Source organism: Galeopterus variegatus, unplaced genomic scaffold (assembly GCF_000696425.1).
Source record: "Galeopterus variegatus unplaced genomic scaffold, G_variegatus-3.0.2 Scaffold431, whole genome shotgun sequence".
NCBI classification, from domain to species: Eukaryota; Metazoa; Chordata; class Mammalia; order Dermoptera; family Cynocephalidae; genus Galeopterus; species Galeopterus variegatus.
Window position 1 is genome coordinate 265,595 of NW_007726542.1, and position 27,893 is coordinate 293,487.

General features: G+C 35.9%; 1 protein-coding gene across 2 annotated transcripts in view; it reads right to left on the reverse strand.

The window, feature by feature from the left end:
- The window catches only part of EPB41 (erythrocyte membrane protein band 4.1), a 112,336-nt gene that overhangs the window by 80,020 nt on the left and 4,423 nt on the right, over positions 1–27,893 (reverse strand). For both annotated transcript variants that reach the window (XM_008568673.1, XM_008568672.1), the window contains exons 2-6: positions 27,019–27,225; positions 23,996–24,100; positions 14,012–14,054; positions 4,295–4,370; positions 2,488–2,706 (exon numbers count right to left, since the gene is read on the reverse strand). In XM_008568673.1, the coding sequence (XP_008566895.1) occupies positions 2,488–2,706; positions 4,295–4,370; positions 14,012–14,054; positions 23,996–24,100; positions 27,019–27,225 (650 nt within the window). The remainder of the gene's footprint in view (positions 1–2,487; positions 2,707–4,294; positions 4,371–14,011; positions 14,055–23,995; positions 24,101–27,018; positions 27,226–27,893) is intronic.

Below are 27,893 nucleotides of genomic sequence, written 5' to 3' on the forward strand. Positions count from 1 at the left end.
TTTTTTTTTTTTTTTTTTTTTTTTTTTTTTTTTTGTCCTTTTTGAGACCGGCTGCACCGCGCTCAGCCAGTGAGCACTGTGAACGCACCGGTCATCCCTATATAGGATCCGAACCCGCGGCGGAAGCGCCGCCACGCTCCCAGCGCCACACTCTCCCGAGTGCGCCACGGGCTCAGCCCAAACATGGATGCATTTCAAATGTTAAATATTGCTACTATAATCAGATGATTTCATATTGACCTTTTTATCATGATTTTTTCCCTGTCAAGCACCAAAAAGTTGAATCATTACACTTTATATCTGCAATCATATAGATTATGAAATTTCCCCTCAAACTCATTGCAGCAGGTAACTTTTTTGAGTCACTGACTTTGTTTTATATTTTTAAAATTATGGAATATCATCTGTCATTATATTCTAATTAAAATTGTGCATAACACTTTGGAAAAATGGGTCTTTAATAGGAAAAAAAACTGGGATAACTGATTTCTATGGCTTTCAAAGCTAAAATATATAATATACTAAACCAACTCTAATATTGCTTCTTGTGTTTTACCGTCAGATTAAGTTACAGCTTTTATGGATGATTAAATTTTAGTATATTTTCAAAAAAAGAAAATAAAAAGAACATTCCCCTACAATCTTGACATTCCAACAAATCAAATTATTTTAATTGATTGATTCTTTCCAGTACTTGCTTTTGCATATATATATATGTGTGTGTGTGTGTGTCTGTCTGTCTGTGTGTGTGTGTGTGTGTGTGTGTGTGTATATATATACACATATATATATATATATATATAAAAGTTTTTAGAATCATAACCAGAATACAAGTAAAAGTATTAAAAATATACTCAAAGACAATGTAACATCCTTAAATTACAATCATCAACAAGTTGAAAGCGGTGTATTTAGTGATCCCAGACATCAGTGCATTAGAATATATAAGCCCAAACTTCAAAAGCAAACTCTGGCAGTTCTCTTTGGAAATACTGCAACCTCTTAAGTGACTCTTATAAGACTACTGCTTTATAGGTTGCAGACTTTAAAGTGTTTATTATTGTTCTCATGACTGAGGTACCCAAACCTATAAAGGCAATAAGACACCCAGAATTGCCAAACCTTAAGTTAGAGCTCTCTTATTTGAAGCATCCCAATCCATGTAATCCTATTGAAACCACCCTGAGGAGAAGGAGATGGTTCAGCAGCTAGACAGAACACTTGTTACCACTACGGTAAACCTACCGAGACCACTCTTTGGATTTCGCTTTGAGCAGTGTGACCCTTTGGAGCTTGGTAACCTAACTCATGCTAATATAACTCATGGTACTAACTCAAGGCCAAGATTAGACTTTCACGTTAACAGTAAGGCAGCTTGTAAATTTAGCTATAGCAAATCACTCAAATAACAATGGATGTACTCACATGGTAAAAAGAAATACAGATTATCTTCTGGCACTTTAATATTAGCTAACATTCATCAAATTTTTACTATGTAAAAGACACTATGACATTGCATTAAGTTTTTTTACACACATTATTTTTTCTAAACCTAGCAATCCCCCTGTTTCCTCTGAAGTAATAATCTCCATCAGACATATAAGGAATCTAAGGCTCAGAGAGGTTATGAGTGAATTACTTAAGGTCACAAGGCTGGGACCAGGCAGACCCAAGATTTCAACACAGCTCAGACTGACTATAAGCCTTTGCTCTTAATCACTATGTTATGATATCTCCCAACATTACCAATTGTTTTCATGAAAAAAAAATCAGTATAGTCAATGAATTCAATAAAGATTTTTAAAAAGACTTTCAGGGATGGGCCGGCCCGGTGGCGCACTGGAGAGTGCGCCGCTTGAGAGTGCGGTGGTGCTCCCGCTGAGGGTTTGGATCCCATGTGGAGACCGGTTCCCACTCACTGGCTGAGCGTGGTGCGGGCGCAACACCGAGGGTTGTGATCCCGTTGCCGGTCCCCGGTACGGGCGCGACACCGAGGGTTGCGATCCCGTTACCGGTCAGTAAAAAAGACAAAAAGGAAAAAAAAGACTTTCAGGGGTTAATGGGTCCTCTGAAATCTATTCATATATACATAGATTCCAAGTTAAAAACCCCTGCTCTAAGGATCTCAAGGCATCTAATGTAGCATAATAAGTTTAAAATTTGAAAAAAAGTTAAGGCAATAATAATAATAATAGCTACCAAGTACTGAGTACCTACTATGTGCCAGGCACTGTGCTAAGTGCTTTACATGTATTACCTCATTTAGTTTTCATCCTACAATGCAATGACCATTACTCTGATGAGAAAATTGAGGTTCAGAGGGCTTATATGACTTGCCCAAAGTCAAACAGTGGAAGGAACTGAGCTCATGCTGACTCTTTCTATGGCACCACACTCCCTCTTAGGTAAATACTGAATCAATACAAGGTCAAGAGTTTAAACTTATTGCCAAAACAAACACAGAGCAAACCCTGGAGATATATTTACCTGTATGACTTATGCAGTTCCGTGACCTTCTCTTCAAGTTCCTTGGTCTGATTTGGGGCCAGTTTAAAATCACTAACATAATCCACACCATGGAGTTCTGGGTCGTAGTCTCCCAGCTCAGACTGGATGGTATAAGAACCTAATAATGCTAAGGTTGCAAAGGAACAGGGCAGACGTCCTGCAACTATGTCCTGCCGAAGCTGAAGACATAAGTAATATCTACAGCCAAAATAGAAAAGATGTTATGTCAGCAACACTGCTATATCAAATGTGTAGGAATGGTCTTTCATATACAAAAATGACATTATTGACACATTTTCACTAGAATATGAACATTCTGGTATGTTTTCCCTCCAACATGGGCTAAGTTGCACGCAGCCTTCCACAACACTATCAGCTACCTTTTAAGACTAATTCCAACTTTGTGCTAAACTGTTGGAAATTCAGCCTACAGTTAAAACAGTTCAATGCAACAAACCAGCTGAGTGCCCTACTATATACAGACACCTCTCTATCAGTGTAATGTTCACACCTATGGCCCTGACCTCCTTACCACGCATCCTGACAGTTGACCAGTACCAAACAGGAAAGTATGACTAAATGGACAATTCCTATATTAATTAGAATCATATCCTTGCTTTTATCACAGTAGGATTTTGAATAATATATGCATCAGCAATAGTTTTTACTATCTATAATCTTTAAGTACATGTGTTTAGAAAAAGTCAGAGCAAGGCCAAACAGGTCACAGGAATCCTTAAACTCCTCTAAAATGTAGGTAATTAGCAAAGATTTTTAGGGATGTATTTTGTTTTATACATAATAAGCCTGGATGAAGAAAGATGAGTAAGTAGCAGCAAATCTAAGAAACCAATATTACCTGTGAAAAAGAAATAACCAAAACATTTTTTTCAGGCAGAGATATGGCATCTCAACTTCAACCATCTACTAAGGATGACTAGACAATGAATACATTTAAAAAATAGTATAGACTTTTCACAGAATTTAAGTCAGATTTTTAAAGAGTCTAATCTATTCCCTTATTTGAGAGATATGAAAACAGAGGCCCAGAGACTGTAAATTTGCCTGAAATCAGATAATTGACAGCAACATCAGAATTAGAAAGCAGTTTCTCGACAAACAACATTTCAATTTAACAAACGTTTGCCAAGCACCTACTATAAAGGTTCCATGCAAGATGCTATGGATATAAATATGTACAGTAGTACACTTTACAATATATTGCTTTTCCATTTTCTTTTTTCGTTAATATTTTTGCAGAATCCAGTAAAGGCCATTTTCTTAAAAGAAATCAGTATGCTGTTTTTTAAAGAGTACAAGATTTATTTCATAAATTACGTGGGACCAAAGGAAGATTTAGTTCATGAGGATCACATACCTAATCGTACACTTTAAAAGGAAAATAGGAAGAAATGATAATAACGCTGGGATTTTTAGATTTTTTGATACCTTTAAGAAGGAACACAGTTGGAGAGGAGTATGAAAAACAAACCAAAAGACCAGAAGAGCCATTTTACCACTATATTTGTGGTTAGCCCTTTGGAGGGTGGTGTGGTAGGAGCCCTGCCCACAGCATGGCATAAAATCCTTGATAAGCAAGCCTAGTTTCCGTGTCAGTTTCCTCCAGGCAGATTATAGATACTTGAGGCTTTTAGGCTCACTTATTTGCAAGCCCGTTTTGAAGTGACCAGAAACTTTTTATCTTAGGCTAACTATTTAATTGCTCATTATTTTTCTTCAATTCTGAATAGGGAGATTCCCAGAGCTTATTATGAGAATTATTTACCTTGTTATGTCTTCTGTTAACTGTGCTGGGTCAGGTGGATAAAACTTTACATTAAATGTGAAATTCCAAGGGACACCTGTAAAAATAAACACAAAAAATTTTATGCTTATGCCTAAGTTTCTGATTGTTAGAAGTACCTCAAGATATCAAAATTTTCTTTTTTTCTGAAATCTTTTAATATTTTCATGCGTTATAGATAAAAAAAAATTTTTAAGGAAGAAAAAAAACGTTGCTTAGATACCACTTAAGAGTTGGAACTAGAGAATCTCATTTTTTTTTAACCCGTCTTAATGCAATAGTTTTTTTTTTTTTTTTTTTTTTTACGAAGAATTAGAAGTAAATTGGCAAAATAACATGAAGAAAACCATCCTAAATGTCAATTTGTTTGTACCAATGGTTTTCAAAATGTGATCCATATACTACCCTGGGTCCTCAGAGGTCATTCAGTGACCCATGAATGTTCTTTTTTGGTTTTGGCACCATTTATTTGTGATATCTATCAATATTTTCTCAAATAAACAAAAGAATTATTCTCATTAATATGAGTGCAATTAGGAAATTATTTTAGAAATAAGAGGAAAGAGATAACATCAGTGGTTCTTAGAAACTATAGCCCTAATAAGAATATTTAGGTATGAAAACTACAAGAGTTCTATCCTGAGACTCATACACGTCATATTTTTGATCTAAAATAAAAATTAGAGATTATGAGTTAAGGTTAAATGAAGAATGCATTTCAATTTTTCCAGCTGAGTGCTATCCTTCATGGTTTTTCTAGCATGACTGTTGGCTTCCCAGAGAGTAAGGCATAATTTCAACCAGAAGTAAGTATGATTGGTTATGATACCAAGAATGGCCATTTTTTTCAATACTTACTGAATGCTAGGCATAAAACTAGCTGTCCTACATACATTAACTCATTTAATCCTCAGAGAAACCCAAGGAGGTAGGTACTAGTATTAATTTGTTTAATATATGAAGAAACAGACCTTTAGGAAAGTACAAAGTTAGTGAACTCATGGTTCTCTTACTCCAAATCCCATGCTTTTAACCACTGGATTCTACTATCCTACTACAAGTATATGTGCATCAAGTATCACTCTGTGTTTTATATTTCATTTCCAGTATCATTTGTATTGCTAACAGTTGACAATGACAATACGCAGATTATAATTTAAAGTAGTTTGAATATCTTAATAAATGTGTACTTTTAAGCATACTAAAATATTCAATATAAGATACCCTTAGAAATGGTCAATATTTCATTCAGTATTTGAAGTAAAAAGGCAAATTCCAGACAATATAACAAGGGTGTCTCAAAGTTTAGCCAAATCCTAATAATTACCATCAACCCAATTCCAATGCTTCATTTCCCCAAAACTTTAATTTTTTTCTTTTAATTATTTTTGTGGCTCGCCTGTATGGGGATCTGAACCCATGACCTTGGTGTTATAAGGCTGTGCTCTAACGAACAGAGTGAACTGGCCAGCCCCCGGAAAACTTTAAATGGAACTTAGATTAAAAAAACATGGCTGGCCAGTTCATTCAGTTGGTTAGAGTGTGGTACTGATAACACCAAGGTCCAGGGTTTAAGAGAGAGAAACAGAGACAGAGAGAGAGAGACAGAGACAAACCTATAACTTTCTCAAAACATGGGGGGGTCAGTACTTGTAATGTATACCATAAACCAATATCACCTGTTGTTTCCCTTTCTGATATGATAAAATCACATCAATCTAGCCATTGTTAATTCATAACTCCATACAGACTTTTAAAAAAGCCCTCTATACTACCTATAAAAGTGCATTGGCTAGAACAAATCAATATGGAAAGCAAAGAGAGCCAAAAGAATGTTTAATATATGTGAATTCAGTGTTTAAGAACTTTAAACATAAATTTATTTATTTCATAACTTATATAAATGGGAATATTTTAATTGCATAAGAATAACATTAAGAAAATCAAATTAGCAATTGTTTACAAACTGTGATTTATTTTTTCTCTTTGAGCTCTGTTAAGTAACGATATAAAAAGCTTGATAACACCCCGGGTTGATGGGGAAAATAAGCATTTTTATCTTTTGCTGATAGAAGTGTAAATTGGTACAACACCACTGTGGAGAACAATTTGACAGTATCTATCAAAATATAAAATGTAGGGCCGACCCCGTGGCGCACTCGGGAAAGTGCAGCGCTGGGAGCTCTCCCGCCGCGGGTTCGGATCCTATATAGGGATGGCTGGTGCGCTCACTGGCTGAGCATGGTGCGGCCGGTCACAAAACAGACAAAAAAAATAAAATAAAAAATAATAAAAAAATAAAATGTTTATACCCTTTCACCTACCAATTCTTTTTCCATAAGTGTATCTAAACATATACTTGAATGCAGTCAAAATGATAAATGCACAAGATATTGGTTGGAATAGCAAAATTCTAGAAATAACCTAAACATATTTATCTAGCAAGAGAAGATAAGTTATATTATGGGTCATCTATACATTGGAAAACTAGGTAGCCATTAAAAAGAAAGAAATACCTCTGTATGGAGTGATCTCCAACATATAGTGTTAGGTGAAAAAAATAAATAAAAGTGAAAAACAGTATATATAGAAAACTACCATGTAAGTCGGGGGGGGATAGAAAACAGTATGTATGACAGGGATGATTATATATGCACAGAATATCTCCATAAGGACATACAATAAACTTGCTTTAGTAGTTGGGAAACTAGGAAGGGGAGATCCTGGACACGGAAACTGGGAGGCTAAGGGAAAATGAATAGGAGGGAGACCTATTTTCACTACATACTCTTTATACTATTTGAATTTTATACTGTATACATTTTCTACTTATTTACATACATACAAAAAATTTTAAAGAATAATCATTGCCTCCTCCCACTAAAATATAAATTCCTAAAAGCAAGAATGTTTTTCTGTTTTATCTGGTGTATATCTCTAGTGTCTAAAACAGTGTTTGGCATATCATGGGTCCTCAAGAAACATTTGTTGATTGAATGAATGAAATAAGTAACTGATCTCACAGCATTGTTGTGAAGGTCATATGAGAATGTTAATGCTCTGGAGGGGGAATTTTTTTTTTTTAAAAAGGGCTGCACAAAAGTAGAATAATAGGCACTATTATATTAAAATTATTTATCTATCCATTATTCCAGATCCACAATGACCTCAAGTTACTAGATCTAATCAAATGAAAACATTTTTTAAAAACCCAAAAAACTGTATTCCATTTGGATTTTTATCTCCATTTAACCCCAAGGAAGCTTAACTGTATTAAAAATAACCATAACTAAACAGAAATGTTCCAAATATTTAACCTTTCTACTTTACTTTCATTAACAGCAATTATAAGAGAAACTAAAACTTTTGGTTCCTATTCTTTTGCATGTAACAATTACAAGTTTTGGATACTACTAAAGAAATTGGGCTGGCCAGTTATCTCAGTTGGTTAGAGAGCAGACCTTTAACCCCAAGGTCATGGGTTTGGATCCCCATACAGCCAGCCCACAAAAAGAAAATTTTTTAAAAAACACACAAAAAAAACTATCCAGTTTCGTTGTAAGCAGGCTCAGGGCTAAATGCAACAGGGAAGCTAAAAAAAAGCCAATTACTTGGAATTCAAAAAAATATTAAAGTAAAGCTCTGGTCAGTAACCATTTCTAGAATATGATACACATAATTAGTAATACTTTATGGAGAATATTTAGTGAAGGAAAAAAATTGTGGAGTGTACTAACATTAATAAAGCAAATGTATTTCACAGGGCCTAGCTTCCAAAGCCCTGTAGTTTCAGGTATAACCTAACTTTTTAAAATTACATATAGAAATGATAAGCTTGCAAAAGACAGGAAACCTTCCCAGGCTAAAGTCTCTGTTGTAGATAAAGAATTGTAGGGCCGGCCCAGTGGTGCACTGGAGAGTGCGCCGCTTGGGAGCGCGGCGGCGCTCCCGCCAAGGGTTCGGATCCCATGTTGAGACCGGTTCCCGCTCACTGGCTGAGCGCGGTGCGGGCGCAACACCGAGGGTTGCGATCCCGTTGCCGGTCCCTGGTACGGGCGTGACACTGAGGGTTGCAATCCCGTTACTGGTCAGTAAAAAAGACAAAAAGGAAAAAAAAAAAGAATTGTAACACAGTAAAATTGCTCGCTCAAGGACAGATGTCCTTGGTTAACCTACTGATTGATATGTTAAGAAAGTTGCTTGATTGTTGTGTAAAAATACTAAGGAAATTGCTGTAAGATAGTATTTGCTAAGAACAAGCTGGTGGATCAACTTAACCTTTTACAAATTGCATTATAGAATGTCACTTTACTTCACTGATGTTACTAGTTTCCATTTGTTAAAACTATACTTAGCCATAATCTGCCCATATCCTTGTGTTTTTTGTAATGATTAAATCAACTGAATTTTCTTGTGAAACTTCCTTGTCTTTACAATAAAAGGGAGAGGCCAACTTTGAATCATGCTCTCATATTCAGTTTTCTTCTTCTAATAGGGAAATTACTGAAGTGCAGTCCTTCCGGGCCTCTCAATGCATACACAGTGCTTTGAGTAATCATGTAATTCTTTTTTTCGTCTCTGTTACACAGGGGGTGTAACAAAAAATGGTGACTGGAAAAGCTCTAAAATTTTTTAACATCAAAATTTTTGCCTTCTAACTTGGCAACACTTCAATGACATTTCTGCCAAAAGTGCATAAGCTGAATCAAACCATGAGGAAACATCAGAAATTGACTATTTATGAAATAACTGGTCTGTACTCTTCAAAACTACCCGTCTTATGAAATACTTTAAAGACTCAGGAACTGTTCCAGATTAAAGAAAATTAAAGAGATGTGACAACTAAATGTAAATTATTACTTTAGACTTTCTTTTGCTCTAAAGGATATCATTGGGAAAAATGACAAATAAGGTATAAAGGTTAATATTGTTTCAATGTTAATTTCCAGCTTTTGATAATCGTATTGTGGTTATGTAAGAAAATCCCTAGATTTTAGGATATACAAACTGAAGTATTTAGAGGCAGAAGAGCATCATGCCTACAATGTACTCTTTTTTTAACTGAGATAAAATTCACATATTAATCATCTTAAAGTGTACAATTCTGTGCCATTTGGTACATTCACAATGTTGTGCAACCATCACCTCTATCTAGTTCTAAAACATTTTCATGACTCCCTAAACAGCCCCTGTATCCATTAAGCAGTCACTCTCCAGTGTCCCCTCCCCCCAAAGCCTGGCAACCACTAATCTGCTTTCTGTCTCTATGGATCAACCTATTCTGGATATTTCATATAAACAGAATATAAGATATGTGGCCTTTTGTGTCTGGCTTCTTTCATTTGGTATATTTTTGAGGCTTGTATCAGTACTTCATCCTTTTTCCTGGTTGAGTAATATTCCATTGTATGAATATCCTAATTTTGTTTATCGATTACCTGTGATGGATATTTGGGTTGTTTCCACATTCTGGCTATTGTGAGTAGTGCTGCTATGGTGCAACTTACCCTTAAATGGTTCAGGAAAAACCCTGTGTGTGTTTTTGTATAGATAAATAGAAAAGAAGATAAAGCAAATATAATAAAATATGAACATTTGAGGAATCTGCATGAAACATATCCAGGAATTCTTTATACCATTCTTTTAACTTTTCTGTAAGTCTAAAATTAGGTCAAAAACATTTTTTAGTTAATAATTGAAAAAAAAATCCCACCGTCTCAGGACACAGGAAACCAAGAACTCTCATATGATATTGGTAGGGATGTAAACTGTTGCAATCAATTTAAAGGACAGCAATTTGTCAATACCTTATGAAGTCAAAAATAAACATAATTTATAACCTAGCAATTCCACTTCCAAGTATATATCCTAAGTCAGTGTTTTTTAAAGTGTGGATCATGATCCATTGTGAAATCAATTCAGTGGGAAAAAATATTGGCATTTAAAAACACAAAATGGGGGACCGGCCCAGTGGCGCACTGGATAAGTGCGCCGCTTGGGAAGCGCGGCGGCGCTCCCGCCCGAGGGTTCGGATCCCACATACAGACCGGTTCCCGCTCACTGGCTGAGCGAGGCGCGGGAGCAGCACCGAGGGTTGCAATCCCGTTGCCGGTCCCCGGTCCGGGTATGGGGGCAACACTGAGGGTTGCGATCCGTTGCCGGACACGGAAAAAGACAAAAAAAAAACCACAAAATGGAATATAAAAGAAAAAAATCAGAATATCATTCATATAACACATAGTAAAGATTAAGAATTGTTTTGTAAAATTTTCTTTTTCAACAAGGATGAATTTCAAAAACTATCTTGAGTAAGAAGAGCAAGTTACATATGATTATCTATTATACAATTCAATTTTCATGATCTTTAGAAAGAAAAAACATAACACTAGATTCTTAGGTATACATTCATAGGTAATAAAAACCATTTCAAAAAACTCAATTGAATCATTAACACAAAAGTGAGGACAGTGGTGACCTCTGCAGAGAAAGAGAGGAAGATGCACTGAGGAAGGGGCATATATAGGCTATAAATTTTTATCAACATAATGTGTAAATTATACATTAGTAATTTACAGTATATATAGAAGCTATAAGGATTTCTTGCTTTTGCTCTGTACAACTCCAGAAAGGGACGGGAGTGGCTAGCCTGACTCAGTAAGGGAGATCTCTCTTATCCAGAACCAAGAGAATAAACAAAGTAAAAACGCTGGGAGGAGGGAAAGAGACTATAAACCTCGGAAGATCCAAATGGTAGGACTGGGTCTGAGGGAAATTTCAAAAAAACAGACAAAGCAATACTATATATTGTACATGGGTATGGATATCTGAAAGAAAAAATATAAAAACATGGACAGAAAGGAATCACCCCAAACTCATAATAATAGATTTCTACGAACAGGGAGAGAAGGGGATGGAACCGGGAGGAAATAAAGAGAGAAAACTGACCTGTACTATTCTATTTTAAATCAAAAATGTTAACACATGTTAATTCTAGGTGGTGGGTACATGGATATTTGTTATATTAGCTTCCATACTTTTCTATATTTTTTGATATATGAAAAAAATCTTGCTGTTGAATATCTATTACAATTTTAAATATTCAGTTTTTTATTTTACTTCTAGAAATTTATATACAAACACTTATATAAATGCACAGATATACATACAAATAAGTTCACTGCAACATTGTTTGTAATGGCAAACTATTGAGATTAACCCAAAATGCCCATCAATAGGACCAGTTACATACATTGTGCCTATAATCATTTAAAAATGTTATAAAGCAGTAAATTTATATATATATTTACATGGAGAGTACTCCAAATTATGTTAAATAAAAAAGGTCAGTTGTATATTTATATTAAAATGTGTGTGTCTATGTACACTGAGATTATCTCTGGAAAGAACACAAGAAACTAGTTACCACGGTTGCCTCCAGGAAAGGAAACTACATGACTAGGACAAGGGAAAAAGGAAGATATACCTTGCACTTTACTCATCTGTACCCTAACCCTAACCTTGGACCTTAGTGTTATCAGCACCACACCTTAACCAAATGAGCTAACCAGCCAGCCCAGCATAGTTTTATTTTTTAAAAAGCAATATTCATATATGCCCAGAAAAAATCTTGCAGATTATACCAATTTAACAAAGGACAGATTTAGGGGACTTTTGCTTTCTCCATGATATAGTTCCACAATGTTTAAATTTTTCACAATGGATATATATTACTGGTGTGATGAAAAAATTTTTTAAAAACCCCACCTTTCCAACAGATAAATGTCAACCTTCTCTTTGGCTTAATGATATATTTACATTTTGATTTTCTATTAAAGTTTTTCTTAGACAGATTTTTTCCCCCATGTTGAAGGAAGGGTTTTTACTTATTTTTTAATTTTTAAAAATGACAAATATTTAGGTTCTTTTTCTTAGCAAGAGATTTTTTTAATACCCAGGAAGATAATCCACTAGATACTCTTTTTCACTCATCATAAACTTTGTTAACCTTTCTTCCTGAAGAGTTTTCTTGTGTACAAACTTTTGTTCCTGAGTAATACTATTAAAAGTATTTTCATTGAAATGAGTTATATTTTTGTCATATCTCAAATATTCTGAATATTCTTTGCTCTGACTTGCATTTTAAAACAAGCTTTTATAGGCATAGAGCAAACAGAGAGAGTTGCCAGTCCAAAGGAGTATTCTGTTTCTCTGTTTTAACAAAGTTAAAGCAATTGTAAACGGGGTCTAAAGGAAAACATTTCACCATAACAAGTGTTTTCTTTTAAGAAACAAATGAAAAGTAAAATTTGTTGTCAGCTGACAGAGTTAAAATTACTAATCATGGGCCGGCCCGGTGGCGCACTGCTACAATGCGCCGCTTGGGAGCACGGTGGCGCTCCCGCCGAGGGTTCGGATCCCACATACAGACCAGTTCCCGCTCACTGGCTGAGCGAGGTGCGGACGCAACACTGAGGGTTGCGATCCGTTGCCGGACACGAAAAAAGACAAAAAGGAAAAAAAAAAGAAAAAAAAATTTACTAATCATGGGCCAAGCCCATGGCGCACTCGGGAGAGTGCGGTGCTGGGAGCACAGCAGCGCTCCCGCCGCGGGTTCGGATCCTATATAGGGATGACCAGTGCGCTCACAGCGCTCACTGGCTGAGCGCGGTGCAGCCGGTCTCAAAAAGGACAAAAAAGAAAAAAAAAAAATTTACTAATCATGATTAGCAAAACTATTGCATATCCTGGAAGATTCTTCAAAAATAAAATAAACTAGGGCCGGCCTGGTGGCACACTTGGTAGAGTGCAGCACTTGGGAGCCCGGCGGCGCTCCCACTGAGGGTTTGGATCCCATATAGAGACCGGTCCGCTCACTGGTTGAGTGCGGTGCGGGCGCGATACCGAGAGTTGCGATCCCGTTACCGGTCACGAAAAAAGACAAAAAGGAAAAAAAACAAAATAAAAAGACAGCTAGTCTTAATCAGGAAAAAAGGTCTCTACCCCTTAGCTAGCCCATTGGGCCCGGGGTTGCAAAATACTGATCTACACTTTTTTTAACCCAGAAATACTACTCCCAGGACACTAATCGGAGCAGGGTTTGAAGCAGAAATATACACTAGAGGTCTTGGACCTAGGAGTGAAGCCACAAAGTAAGAAGAGCAAAGCAAGCAATTCTTGTCCTTTCATTCTTATTTTTCTTCTACAGTCCCCTATACTTCAACTTGGAAGAGCACTGTAGAAAGGGACAAAAAGAACTGTAGAGAGGAAAACATGGAGAAAGTTAGAATGCAGGGCTCCAGAACAATTTAAAAGGAACAGGATCCAGCAGCAAACTCCTCCTAGTAAGCTACTGCATTTTCAATCACTACCATTTTGAGAACTGACTCCCGTATCCTTTTTTCTTTTCTCATCTTGTTCTTTTCCACCTTCTGTTACTCTCAACTGGTTCCTATCTTCCCCAAGTTTGCCTAATTGTAAAAAAAAAAAATCAAGATCTTGCCTACACCCCAATAGTGTCCACCTCTGCTGCATTTTTGTATTATGGAATCTCCTCCTTCCAGGGGAAGACTTTATCTCAATTTCAAAGAAATCTGCAATAGTCAGGATTCTAAAGTGACTGACTCAAAGCCAGAAATGGTCGGAAATCCTCTGACCTACAAAAAGAAAAAAAGAAGTATAAAGAGGGCTATATCCACTTACCACGAAGCTGCTTTTTTATTTCTTTGGCAGAATCCAGCCATGTCTGTAAAAAGAAGAAAATGCACTCACACAGAGTTCCAAAACACATAAACAGAATACTGAAAGCAGGATCACTGACTATCTTCAAATAGTGACTCCAGATCAACCTACATTTCCATTGATAGTCTTTGCATTAATTTCACAAAGCATAGTGATTTCAAGCAGAGAAGCAAGGAGCCAGACAGTTGGGCTTGAATCCTAGCTCCACTACTTCCTGGCTGAGTGACTTTAGAATGTCTTTACCTCAGTTTCCTCATCCATAAAATATTAGTAGTAGTGCCTACTTTGTAGATTTATTGTGAAGATTAAATGAGTTAATATTCATACATATAAATCTCTTAGTAAAGAGCATATGCTAAATAAGCATTTGCTATTTATATTAATCTGTAAAGACTAGTATAGAACTATAGCCAGTATTAATTGGCATCCTGAAAATGTTATTTTCCCCTCCAACCCTGATTTTTGGTTTTGTTCAAGTTTTCTATGTCAGCACAGCATCTGGTACAAGGTTCATGCCCGGTTAATGTTTACTGAATGAATGAATATTTGTTTTCCCTAACTCCGCTTGCCCACACTAATCTCTCCCTTCACTATTCTTAAACACTCCACTTAAAGTCTGCACATCACTAGAGTAGGGCTCCTCAGTCCATGGCAGACCACGCAAAACTACGGCATTTGAAAAGAGCCTCACCATTAACATCTTTCAGAGGCCCCTTTGAGAAATGTTTAAAGACAGAAGTTTCTAAATTTCTAGAATTTAAAATTTTTTATTGAATATAGGATACATACAGAAAAGTATGTAGGACATAACGATATAGATAATAAAGTATCAAAGTGAATAATAAGAATTATAACATTATAACAAGCACCCCAGGAGCCCCTCTTGTGTCTCCTCCTAATCCCTCCCCTTCCTTCATCTGAAAGGTTTAATATTGAACTTTAGTGGTATTTAGAAGAAGAGTAAGGTGTCCTCTCCTCACCCCTACCAACAAGGGCAGAGCACAGGGTGACCATCCCATTTTCCCTACCAAAAGAAAGGGCTTAAAGACAGTTTTATATGAGCATATTTCAAAAAGTTCATGGAAAAGTAGAACTGAAAGATAATACAAATCTTCACATGAATTTTTTGAAGTACGCTTGTATTTGATTACACTACTTTGTTATATAAAGAGAGTCAAGACAACATACAATAAACACAAGAGTGGGGACTAGTTTCCTTTCATACTTCCCCCACAATCAACACAGAAGAAATATATATTAATGAATATCCCAATATAAAATTGTTCCATAGTATAAAAAGCATACTTGTCAGAAAAGTGGGTCCTGGGTGTTTTCTCCATTTAGATGAAAGAATGTTAAGTTGTTGTAGGTCCAAAAGCAAAAGATTTTAAAAGCACCAGTTGATAAGTTTTGTGGAACCTCTGGGAACTTTGGTTTATACCATGCAATCCAGAACTCTTACCAAAGACTACTATCTACCACTTTGGAGTAGATATTTCCCACCATTTTCCATTATTTTAAGACATCTCCCAAAGTAACATGAAGTTGCCAATTTCTTTCCAGGGAGTCCATGTGCCATTCTATGAATCTGGGGCTAGAATTCCCACCAATTTGACAAAGAGAGGGCAAACCCAGATTTTTATCAATCACATGGGGAATCCAATGTTTAAGCTACCTTATAGAACAAATTATTATCGCTTCAGTATCCACACCTCCAAATAAAAATCAAAAACATAAACAAAATCTTCTGGATATAATAAAAATCAATGTGTATAAGAACAGGTACCTTTATGCTCTATTTAAATTAATTTCCAGGAAAATGTGGTATATCTACACAATGGAATACTACTCTGCTATAAAAAAGAATGAAATACTGCCATTTACAACGACATGGATGGACCTAGAGAGAATTATATTAAGTGAAACAAGTCAGGCACTGAAAGAGAAATATCAGATGTTCTCACTTATTTGTGGGAACTAAAAATAAATAAATAAATACACAAAAAAACGGGGGGAGGGGGGGAAGACATAACAATTACAATTCCTTGACGTTGATACGACAAGCAAACAGAAAAGACATTGTTGGGAGGGAGGGGGTAGAGGGAGGAGGAAGGGAGGTTTCGGTAATTGGCCACAATAATCAACCACATTGTATACTGACAAAATAAAATTAAATTTGGAAGAAAAAATTAATTAACTAATTAATTAATTTCCAGCATTTTATTTAGTTGACATATATTTAAGGAATGCTTCCATGTACTAGGCACGATGGTTAAAAAAAAAAGAAAGATTAAAAAACAGCACTTGTCCACAAGGAGTTATCATCCTAATAAGGAAGGTGAATAGTGAACAATCAATTTGTTCTAGCTCTGATAATTACTATGACAGAAATGTGTGCTAGTGCTATAATAAAGCATAGAGTAAAATGTGATAGGGCTATAATAAGGCATAGAGTACTCTGAGAACACAGAAGAAGTGCACCAAAATGGATTAAAAGGCAGTTAGGAAATGTTTCTCAATAGAATGTTTGGGGGATCTAAATTGAGTCTTGAAGGACAAACAAGAGTTAACCAGGCAAAGGAGAAAAGGAAGTAGTTAGAAAGGCACAAACTTACAAAAGATGATACGATATATCTGAATTGCTGCATGTAGTTCCGCAAAGATGGAGCACAGAGGCAAGGAGAGAAACAAAACTAAAAAGAACAGCAAAGGACAGATCATGGAGGGCATAGTATTCCAGGCTAGGAAACTTGGACTTTATGAAACTCTAGGCAAGCATGAACCACTGAAGGATTTAAAATAAAGGAATGACACGAATTAGAGGAAGCATGACTGTAGACAGGGAAACCAAATAAGAGGCTATAGTTGTGAGTGATAATTATGGTCCAGCAGAGTACAATTGGTTAAGGGTATAGGTACTGAAGTCAGACAGTCTTATATTCCAATTCTGTCTCAATCTTTCCACCATTTATTAGTTTCATAACCTTATGTAAGACAATCTTTCTGAGCCTCAATGTTCTCATATGTAGAACTGGGATAAAACTACCCTCCTCACAGAGTTATTGTGAATTAAACAATTTGCTGTCTATAAAAAGCACATAGTCAGTACTCAATAAATGGTACTAATATTGATAATCAAAAGGGCCTGATGGGATAAAGTCTATGGGATAGAGAAGAAAGATATTTAGAAGCTAAAACAAGATTTGTGACTAAGAAAATGAGGTGTGGGTGGAGGAATAGGCTGATGATGAGGGTAGGTAAGGTATAATGGTGAAGGATAATTCCCAAGTAGCTGGCTTGAGCAACTGGGTAGATGTGGTACTATTCACTGAAACAGGAAACGTAGAAAAAGGAAAAAGTTTTATGAAGAAGAAAAATATAGCAAGAGCCCATCAACAGAATAAATAAATTATGGTATATTTAAATAAACATACATTTAAGGTATCTTTGGAAATGTATATCAACAGTAGAATAAATTGTGGTATATTTATAAACACCTACATTTAAGGTATCTTTGGAAATCCAAGTGGAATATTTCAAAAATAGCTAGAAAAGTAGATCTAGCACTCAGAAAAGAAATTTGGACCAGAGATATATAGGTCCCTTCCCTATATAGGTGGTAGATGAAACCATGAAAATAGATTAAAATCACCCAGAGAGCAGATAGTAGAGTGAAAACAAAGAAACTAAAAATGGAGCCATGGGGAACACTTGCATTTAAGGGATGAAGAGAAAAAAAAAGGGAGCAGTGACTGGGAGGGGATACAAAAGGAGTTCTGGTAATGTTCATTTTTTTTGGTTTATCTTGGTGGAGTTTACATAAGTGTGTTCACTTTGTAAAAATTATTTGAGATGTACATGTATAATTTACACATTTTCTTGTATTTTTTTAATTACTATATTACTTTACATAATGTAATCATTTTTTGTGGTCCATTACCAATTTCTCACTAACCCTCCTCCCCCTCCACGTTTCCCACCTCTGGAAGCCTCAGATCTGCTCTCTTCTTTTGAAAGTTCAACAAATTATGGTGGTTTTTGTATCTTTTTTTCTTTTCTTTGTTTGTTTGTTTTAGCTCCCAATTATGAGTGAGGACATGCAGTATTTCTCTTTCTGTGCCTGGCTTATTTCACTTAACGTAATTTTCTCTAAGTTCATTCATGTTGCTGTGAATGGCAGAATTTCATTTCTTTTTATGGCAGAGTAGTATTCCATCATGTATATATACCATTTTCCTTATCCAGTCATTCATCACTGGACGTTTAGGTTGGTTCCAACTCTTAGCTATTGTAAATAGAGCTGCAATAAACATGGGAGTGCAGGTATCCCTTCAACATAATGATTTCCATTCTTTAGTATACACCCAGCAGTGGGATTGCTGGATCATATGGCAATTCCATCTGTAGTCATTTGAGGAAACTCCATACCGTTTTCCATAATGGCTGCACTAATTTACAGTCCCACCAACAATGTAGGAGGGTTCTCCCTTCTCCACATCCTTGACAGCATTTATTATTTTCTGTCTCTTCAATAATGGCCAGTCTAACTGGCATGAGATGATATTTCAATGTGGTTTTGATTTGCATGTCCCTGCTGCTTAGTGATGTTGAGCATTTTTTCATATGTCTGTTGGCCATTTGTATATCTTACTTTGAGAAATGCCTAGTCAGCTCCTTTGCCCATTTTTTAATCAGGCTACTTTTAAGCTGTTTTAGTTCCTTGTATACTCTGGGCATTAATCCCTTGATGGATGCATAGTTCCCAAATATTTTCTCCCACTCTATAGGCTGTCTTTTCACTCTGTTAACTATTTCTTTTGCTGTGCAGAAGCTTTTTAGTTTGATATAATACCATTTATTTTTTCTTTTGTTGTCTGTGTGCTTTTGGGGTCTTACTCATAAAGTCTTTGCCCTGTCCTACTTCCTGAAATGTTTTGCCTATGTTTTCTTTTAGTTGTTTTAGAGTTTGGGGTCTTATATATACTCTTTAATCCATTTTGAGTTGATTTTGGTATATGGCAAGAGGTACAGGTCTAGTTTCATTCTTCTACATATGGATGTCCAGTTTCCCCAGCACCACTTATTGAAAAGGCAGTCCTTTCCCCAGTGTATGCTCCTCTTGCCCTTTCAAATATGAGTTGGCTGAAAGTATGTGGGTTGATTTCTGGGTTCTCTATTCTATTCCATTGGTTTGAGTGTCTGTTTTTATGCCAGTACCATGCTTTTTTAGTTACTATAGCTTTGTAGTATAATTTGAAGGAAGGTAATGTAATGCCTCTGGCTTTATTTTTTGTTGTTGGATTGCTTTGTCTATTTGGGGTCTTTTGTTGTTCCATATGAATGTTGGGATTATTTTTTACATTTCTGGGAAGAATGTCATCGGCATTTTGATGGGAATTGCATTCAATCTGTAGATCATTTTGGGTAGTATGGACATTTTCACAATGTTAATCCTTCTGATCCAGGAGCATAAAATGTCTTCCCTGCCTTTTGTGTCCTCTTTAATTTCTTTACCAGTGATTTGTAGTTCTCATTGTAGAGATCTTTCATCTTCTTGATTAAATTGATTCCTAGGTATTTTATTATTTTGGTGACTGTTGTAAATGGGCTTGCATTCTTGATTTCTTTTTCTGCTAAATCATTATTGGAATATAAAAACGCTACTGATATTTGCATGTTGATTTTGTATCCTGCAACTTTACTGAAATAATTTATCAGCTCTAAGAGTTTTTTGGTAATGTCTTTAGGTTTTTCTATATATAGGATCACGTCATCTGCAAATGGAGTTTGACTTGCCTTTTCCAATCTGGATGCCCTTTATTACATTTTCTTGTCTGATTGCTCTGGCTAGTATTTCCAATACTATGTTAAATTGAAGTGGTGAGAGTGGGCCTCCTTGTCTTGTTTCTGATCTTAAGGGAAAAGCTAAAAGCATTCAGGATGACACTGGTGGTGGGTTGTGGTAGATGGCTTTTATCATGTTGAGATACTTCCCTTCTATACCTAATTTGCTGAGAGTCTTTATCATGAAGGGATGTTGAATTTTGTCAAGTGCTTTTTCTGCATCTATTGAGATAATCATATGGTTTTTTTCCTTGCTTTTGGTGATGTGGTGAATGACATTTATTGACTTGCATATGTTGAACCATCCTGGGATGAATCAAACTTGATCGTGTTGTATAATTTTTTGTGCTGTGTTGCTGTATTCTGATTGCTAATACTTTGTTGAGGATTTTTGCATCTATGTTCATCAGAGATATTGGCCAGTAGTTTTCTTTTTTGTTGTATCTTTGGCTTTGGTATCAGGGTGATGCTGGCCTCATAAAATGAGTTTGGGCTGGGCCGGCCCGGTGGCGCACTGCTACAGTGCGCTGCTTGGGAAGCGTGGTGGCGCTCCCGCTGAGGGTTCGGATCCCACATACAGACCGGTTCCCGCTCACTGGCTGAGCGAGGGGTGGGCGCAGCACCGAGGGTTGCGATCCCGTTGCCGGTCCCGGTCCGGTACGGGCGCAACACTGAGGGTTGCGATCCGTTGCCGGACACGGGAAAAAAAAAAAAATGAGTTTGGGAGAATGGCCTCTGTTTCAACTTTTTCGAATAGTTTGAAGAGAACTGGCATTAATTTCTTTTTAAAGGTTTGATAGAATTCAGCAGTAAAGTCATCTGGTCCTGGGCTTTTCTTTGTTGGGAGCTGATTACTGCTTCAATCTCATTGCTTGTTATTGGTCTGTTTGGGTTTTTTATTTCTTCTTGGTTCAAACTTGGTAGTTTGTATATGTCCAAAAATTTATCCATTTCCTCCAGGTTTTCAAATTTATTGGTGTATAGTTGTTTATAATAGTCTCTAAGGTTTCTTTGTGTTTCTTTGGTATTGGTTGTAATGTCTCCTTTTTCATATCTGATTTTTATTTGGGTCGTCTCTCTCTTTTAGTTAACCTAGCTAATGATTTGTCTGTTTTGTTTATCTTTTCAAAAAACCAACTTTTTGTTTCGTTGATCTTTTGTATCGTTTTTTGAGTCTCTATTTCATTTACATCTGCTCTGATCCTAATTATTTCTTTCTATCTACTAATTTGGGGATTGGATTGTTCTTGTTTTTCTAATTCTTTGAGGTGTGGGGTTAGGCTGTTTATTTGAAATCTGTCTATTCTTTTGATATGAGTGTTTATGGTAATAAACTTCCCCTTAGCACTGCTTTTGCAGTATCCCACAGGATACTGGAGAAGTGTGACTCAAGAGACAGCACACTGAGGAAAAACTATCATCACCAAAATGGCTTTTGCTACTATATTTGCCCTGTAACCTGACATTGCTAAGGTAAGTCTTCCCCAGATTCATTTTTGTACAATACTTGCCTGGGCCATGTACTAATGAAATTCCTGCTTTTCCTTTCATGCCCTGCTTCCTGGATTAGCTAAGCACCCTCATTTTAATCCAAAGACCTGCCTATGCCCTGACTATGATAAGCCCTATGTTTCCCACTGATTCACTTGCCTGCTGCTTTCCCAGTAGGGATTCTTATAAACTATCAGGGAAGTTGAAGCTAGATTATGATTCATAGACATCAGATTTTCTTATCTAGAAATACTTTAAGAGGAACAATATTTCCTTTTCATACCAGGTTTGTAGTTGCTATTCAGCTTTCATATTAGGCACTTTTAACAACACGTTACATGTAAATATATAAATGAACATAAATAAAGCACTTTAATATTTGCTCATTAAAAACTAATTAAGGTAGTAAAAAACTACTACGAAGGGAATAAAACTTGCAGACAGGACAGAGTATGAATGACACCAACAATGGTGAAATGTTTTCAGTGCAAGTGAAAATTTTTGTCCCAGTGTGGGCCCTAAAAGCTCAATTGCATGCAGAAAAGATTTCTTCTGCTGAATACCTTTAGATGAGCCAGGTTTCAGATATTTATGCATGTTTGGTTCATAGAAAAATTATTTCCAGTTACATTAAATAAGTGAGCACTTAGTGACTTTATTTACATGCCAAATTCAAGGATTCTCAATTATTGTCAAATCAACCTTGGCTGTTTTTTCACAGTATAACCACATTCAATTTCCAGGAATCAAAATTATCTCCCTGAGCTTGTATGGGATAAAACACTTTTCAGAGTGTTTTCCTTGATTCATGGAGAATTTTCTAGCTCACAGATGCAGAAAGTTTTTTCACTGCAGTTTTGGGGTACTGTTTTTTTCTTTTCTTGGGTTTTTGTTTGTGGCTGGCCAGCACAGGGATCCAAACCCTGGACCTTGGTGTTATAAACCCAGGCTCTAACCAACTGAACTAACTGGCCAGGCTGTTTTGTCTTTAATTAACTTCAATGTTCCCTTACTAATAGGAAAATGAAAATGAGGCATCAGTACAAGCTGGTCTGAACTGTTAGGGAGACAAAGGAAAGGTTAAGTCCTCAAAGAACAATATTAACCTGGTGCTGGTAGGCACAGTTCTTTTGTTTGAGTCAACAGTCATTCATAGAAGGAATAAACTTTTGCAAACTACTAGGTAGCTATATTCAACAAATAGATTCTGTTTAGACAAAGGGTTATTCCATGTCTTCTAGTTTGCACTATCTAACTCAACATAATCTATAGGGTTTGCAGGTGTGAAAGCCTGCTGCCCAACTTTTCTTAATAAATTGAAATCATCTTGGAGAAAGAATCAACTAGAATGGCCTGAATACACTGTATAAAAGACTCTTCAGAACCCCCACACCTCCTTCCACCTCATGTACCTCTCCAGATTCATCTATTACTCTATTCCTCACACCCTACGTTCAGCCAGGCTAGATGGCTCTCAAATGTCACTCTCTCTACTCCATGTCTTTACAGAAGCCATTCTCTTTCCACTTCACTTGCCCATTTTATCCTTCAGGTCTCAGCTTAGGCATCACTTCTCCAGAGAAAACTTCTTGGACCATAACTTCCCGTGACATCCTGTACTTCTTTTTTGTATAATACTCATCACACCAGTAATTAATGCTATCTTCATAGGAAACTAGAAGCTCCAGATGGCAGGGACCATGTCTATCTTATTCACAGCTGTATCTGTATCATCTAGTATCTTACCTGCAAATACTTGTTAAACTGAACTAAAGTTTCCATCATTAGGTTTTAAGCTAAACATTTATAATTTTCAACTAACTGACCCAGGAAATAATTCAAGCGTTCAGAGGTAAATACCTGACTTTTAACCTTTCTTCCCTCCTCCATATTCTCACCCATTCTTTTCCTTCCTTTGAAAGTTAACAACAGGTTTCCTTTTAGGTTGGAGGAAATATCAGACCCATTGTATGACTGTTTCAATAATACTGAAACTTTATTCTCTTTTATAACACTGCTTTCAAATTATAATTATATATCATAACTATATATATTACAATGTAATGATCATTATAATACTGATAATAAACCATTCATCAAATATTATGAACCGCCCGTGTATTAGATGTAGTACTGATTGCACAAGATATGAAGTTATTGGCATCTACTTGCTAATCAAGACATCATACCTCTTTACTTTCCCTGCCTTTTAAAAATATACAGAACAAACACCAAGGTCAAGGTGTTTATACTGTATATTTTTTTAAAAAAGAAGAAAAACAAACAAAAATATATAGTAGATACTTTTTCTCAATAATGAAAGAACACACCAGCAATGGTCTTTTCTTTAAAAATGTTAATTCCAGAAGGAACATAATAGAAAAATCAGAGAAACAACAATAGACAGGAATAACTAAGTACAATGTGTCTTGGAGAGACGAACAAATACATTCTTTTATATATATATGTGTGTATATATATATATATATATATATATATATATATACACACACACATATATATATACACACACATTCTTAACACGAACAACAACAAAAGAATTAAAACTACATTCTTGTCAACTTCTTACATTGTAAGCATTCTCCTCACCTTAGAGGTTGTGTTATCCCAAATGGCTAGACCAAAATAGTCTTCTTCCAAAAGATTGAGGTGCTCACATACTCGCTTAAGCAAATCTTGTCCCTTGGCGTGCTTCTGCAAAGATATACATATTTTAATTCAGGTTTCTCCTATTCCTGTATCCATCACCAAATAAAACGAAATGACACTTTCCAACTTCCTCTTTTACCTTTGGTTACTAACAAACTCTCAGATGGCTACACTGTCAAAGTAGAACAAGATGATTTACAAAATTCCTATTCCTCAATTTTTCAGTTTGCAGATATAGCACACTTTATAGTAGCTTGGAAATAGTGTTACAATTCAAAGCAAAATTCTACCTTCCCTCCATCTCCCATCCCCCACCTCCATCCTAAACATTACATTCTTTATTTTTGATGCAATATTTCCTGAAGCATGCTATGGACTGCTGTAAGTCACTGTGACCACTTGAATTACTGAATCATCTGTCAACACTGACAGTTAACTGTGGCTGTAGAAATCATTCTCATACCAAATGTCCCAAAGAATAAGCATGCCTCAACTCCCTAAAATCTCTTTTAGAAAAATGCACAAAGTAAAATTCTATGTAGCCTACAGACACTACCTATTGGAGTGGCTCCTTCACTGGTGCCATGAATCATTTTCTTAATGTATCTTTATCTAGAAAGTCACATCACTCCCAAATGTGGGCACTTGTACTCCTATTTATAAGAAGGAAATGCCCTAACTTAGAGGCTGAGATTTAGAGTCAAAAAGCCATGTCTTCACAATTTACAAGCTGAACAACCTGAGTAGATTCAACTAACTTTTCTGAACATTAGCTTTCTCATATGTAAAATGAGAAGAATATTTACACTTTTCCTACCTATCACCTGGAATTGTTGAAAAAAATTAAACATGCTAATGCCGTCTGAGAAATACATCCAAAAATTCTTCAATTAGAAATCATTTTTTTGGCACACATACATGATGTGTCCTTCTCTCAATGAGATGAATTATTTGTAATGGCTATTAGTAACTCACATACATGTTCATTCATTTTCAGCCTTAACCCATCTGTATTATATCATTTTCTTCATTTTTTTCCTCTTATGTTTTCATTCTAAATTACAGATGATTTGGGAATTCTTCATGTACAGGTCCCTAATCCCTTATTCATAATCCCCAAATCCAGAAGTTCTAAAAAGTAAAGCTTTTTATTTATCTCTAATGCTTACTTGAAGGCAAACTCTGACCTGTAAAGAGGCTATTTACAATCTTCATTTATCCATCTTGGAATGAATCTTTATATATTTTACCATAGAAATATGTTTGATGCTGCAGGTGTTCCTACAGACCCTGCTGGGTATATTATGAAATATACAGAATATGTACTTATTGCCCTTCTATAATTCAAAATATTCTTAATTCTGAAACACACCTGTCCTCAAGGGTTTCAGATATAAGAGACCCATATCTGGATCTTGGTCTGAATGGGAAGAATGAGTGTGGAATAGCTTTCTCTATCTCTATCCTAGCTAGTGGCAGGGAGCAAAAAAAGCAGATCCTAAGTATTCTCTAATTATCAGGTGTAGTAGCTATTTTCAAAATGAAGTAGTATATTTTTCTTGATTTCCTTTTTAAAATTTGGAGAGGGAATACCTATTGATAAATACAACATAATATTTTAGACTATTTGTGCTTGGATATATTTGCACTTGCACATAAATAATTCAATTCAGAAATAATTTGTTGAATATTTAAGATACAAGTATATGTGAATTATATGTTTTACCAATAAAAGCTATTATTAGTAACAATCACAATTGTTCATATATCAAGCATATCATAATTGACAACTACTGCTCTGTTTAAATAAAGTAGTTAACAGATTTTTTATTTTAACTTGTCCTGAAGGAGCAAAATAATAACTGGATAACTCTGATATTTTTATTTAATCCTAATTCATTACTTATTCTTTCAGAAAATAATAGAGACTTTTAAGAAATGGCATTACTTGATATATATATATATATATATATATATTTTTTTTTTTTAAATATGCTATCTCATGGGATTAAAGAAATACATTAGGTAAACTAAAGTTTATTAAGGTTTAGACCTGGAAGAGCAGAAATTTTACATATAGAAATTTTTTTAAACATTTATTTGTACATATTTGTGGACTACAGTGTGTCATTTCAATACATGCATATACTTCACAGTGATTATCTTAGGATAGATAGCACAGTTTTCTTTTCTTTTCTTTTCTTTTTTTTTTTTTTTTTTTTAAAAGATGACCGGTAAGGGGATCTTAACCCTTGAGTTGGTGTTGTCAGCACCATGCTCACCAAGTGAGCTAAACAGGCCATCCCTATTTAGGGACCCGAATCCTTGTCCTTGGTGTTATCAGCACCACACTCTCCCAAGTGAGCCACGGGCCGGCCCCACCATGGTTTTCTACTCATTAGTCCACCAACTTTCTGACAACTGTAATTATGGAGATAGCTGGACCTAATATCCAAAATTGAGGCTATCCTAGGAAATCTAGTCATGGAAGGTCACTTGATAAATAATAATTTTGTTAAAAAAATATAAATTAGTTTTTTTTTTTTTTTTCAAAAGATGACCGGTAAGGGGATCTTAACCCTTGACTTGGTGTTGTCAGCACCACGCCCAGCCAGTGAGCGAACCGGCCATCCCTATATGTGATCCGAACCCAGGGCCTTGGTGTTATCAGCACCGCACTCTCCCGAGTGAGCCACTGGGCTGGCCCATAAATTAGTTTTTAATTATAAAAGTATACATGCTCAATTCACAAGATTTTGGCAGATGCAGAGAAAATCAGAGAAGAAAATAAGACTCATTTATAATCCTCCCCTACCCCCACCTCCAGAAAATCACTATTAACATTTCTGTCCACAGAAGTAGTCAATAGAGTGGGTCTTATCTTGGGCAATGGCACTACTTATCCAACTCTACATGAAACACTTTGTAAGAGTTCTGACTACTGGGTATTAAATTGCACTCACCTCCACAACACATTCATAAACTGTGTCATCCAACAAAGAAATCTTGCAGTGCATGTTTCTGTGTCTTCTGATTGATTTCTGGGAGGCTTTTAACTCTCTTTCTGCTTTTGATTCAGGACTTTCTTCTTTTACTTCTATTTTGGAGCACTCTTCAAGTCCTCCCTTAGTTTCAAAATCTGGATCTTCTCTCTGTTCTTCCTGAGCGGGCTACATATCCATAACATCACCAAGTCAGTAACACATTTCACAAAACATGCTGTGTAAACTTTTACCTACAATACTACTACCAATAAAAATACTAAATGAAGAAGAAAAACAAATATAGGTGACATTAATATAAAATAATTATTTTTCTATAAAACCTATTATAATCCCCCAAAAGATCTACAGACTTTGCTGTTCTCAAAACTTCTCAGGTAGAATCCCATCAAAGCAATAAATGAAGGTTTCAGGTAAACCATAGGACATCAATCTATTGCTCTTGGCATTACTTGTACATATTCTTCCTGACTATGCCATTATATTATTAAAGTTTATCAAAACTTCATTGTCTCTGCCCCATGCCCCTCAATTTTAGCAAGGTAGCCTTACAAATTAAAAAATAAGATATGACTTGCCAAATACTCCAGGTTTTATAAATGGCTAAAAGAGGTGCTTGGGACCGATTTTAGAGCATTAAGCAAAAATATGCAGTAGGCTGGGGCCGGCCCATGGCTTGCTTGGGAGAGTGTGGTGCTGATAACGCCAAGGCCACGGGTTCGGATCCCTATATAGGGATGGCCGGTTAGCTCACTTGGGAGAGCATGGTGCCAATAACACCAAGTCAAGGATTAAGATCCCCTTACTTGTCATCTTTAAAAAAAAAAAAAAAAAAA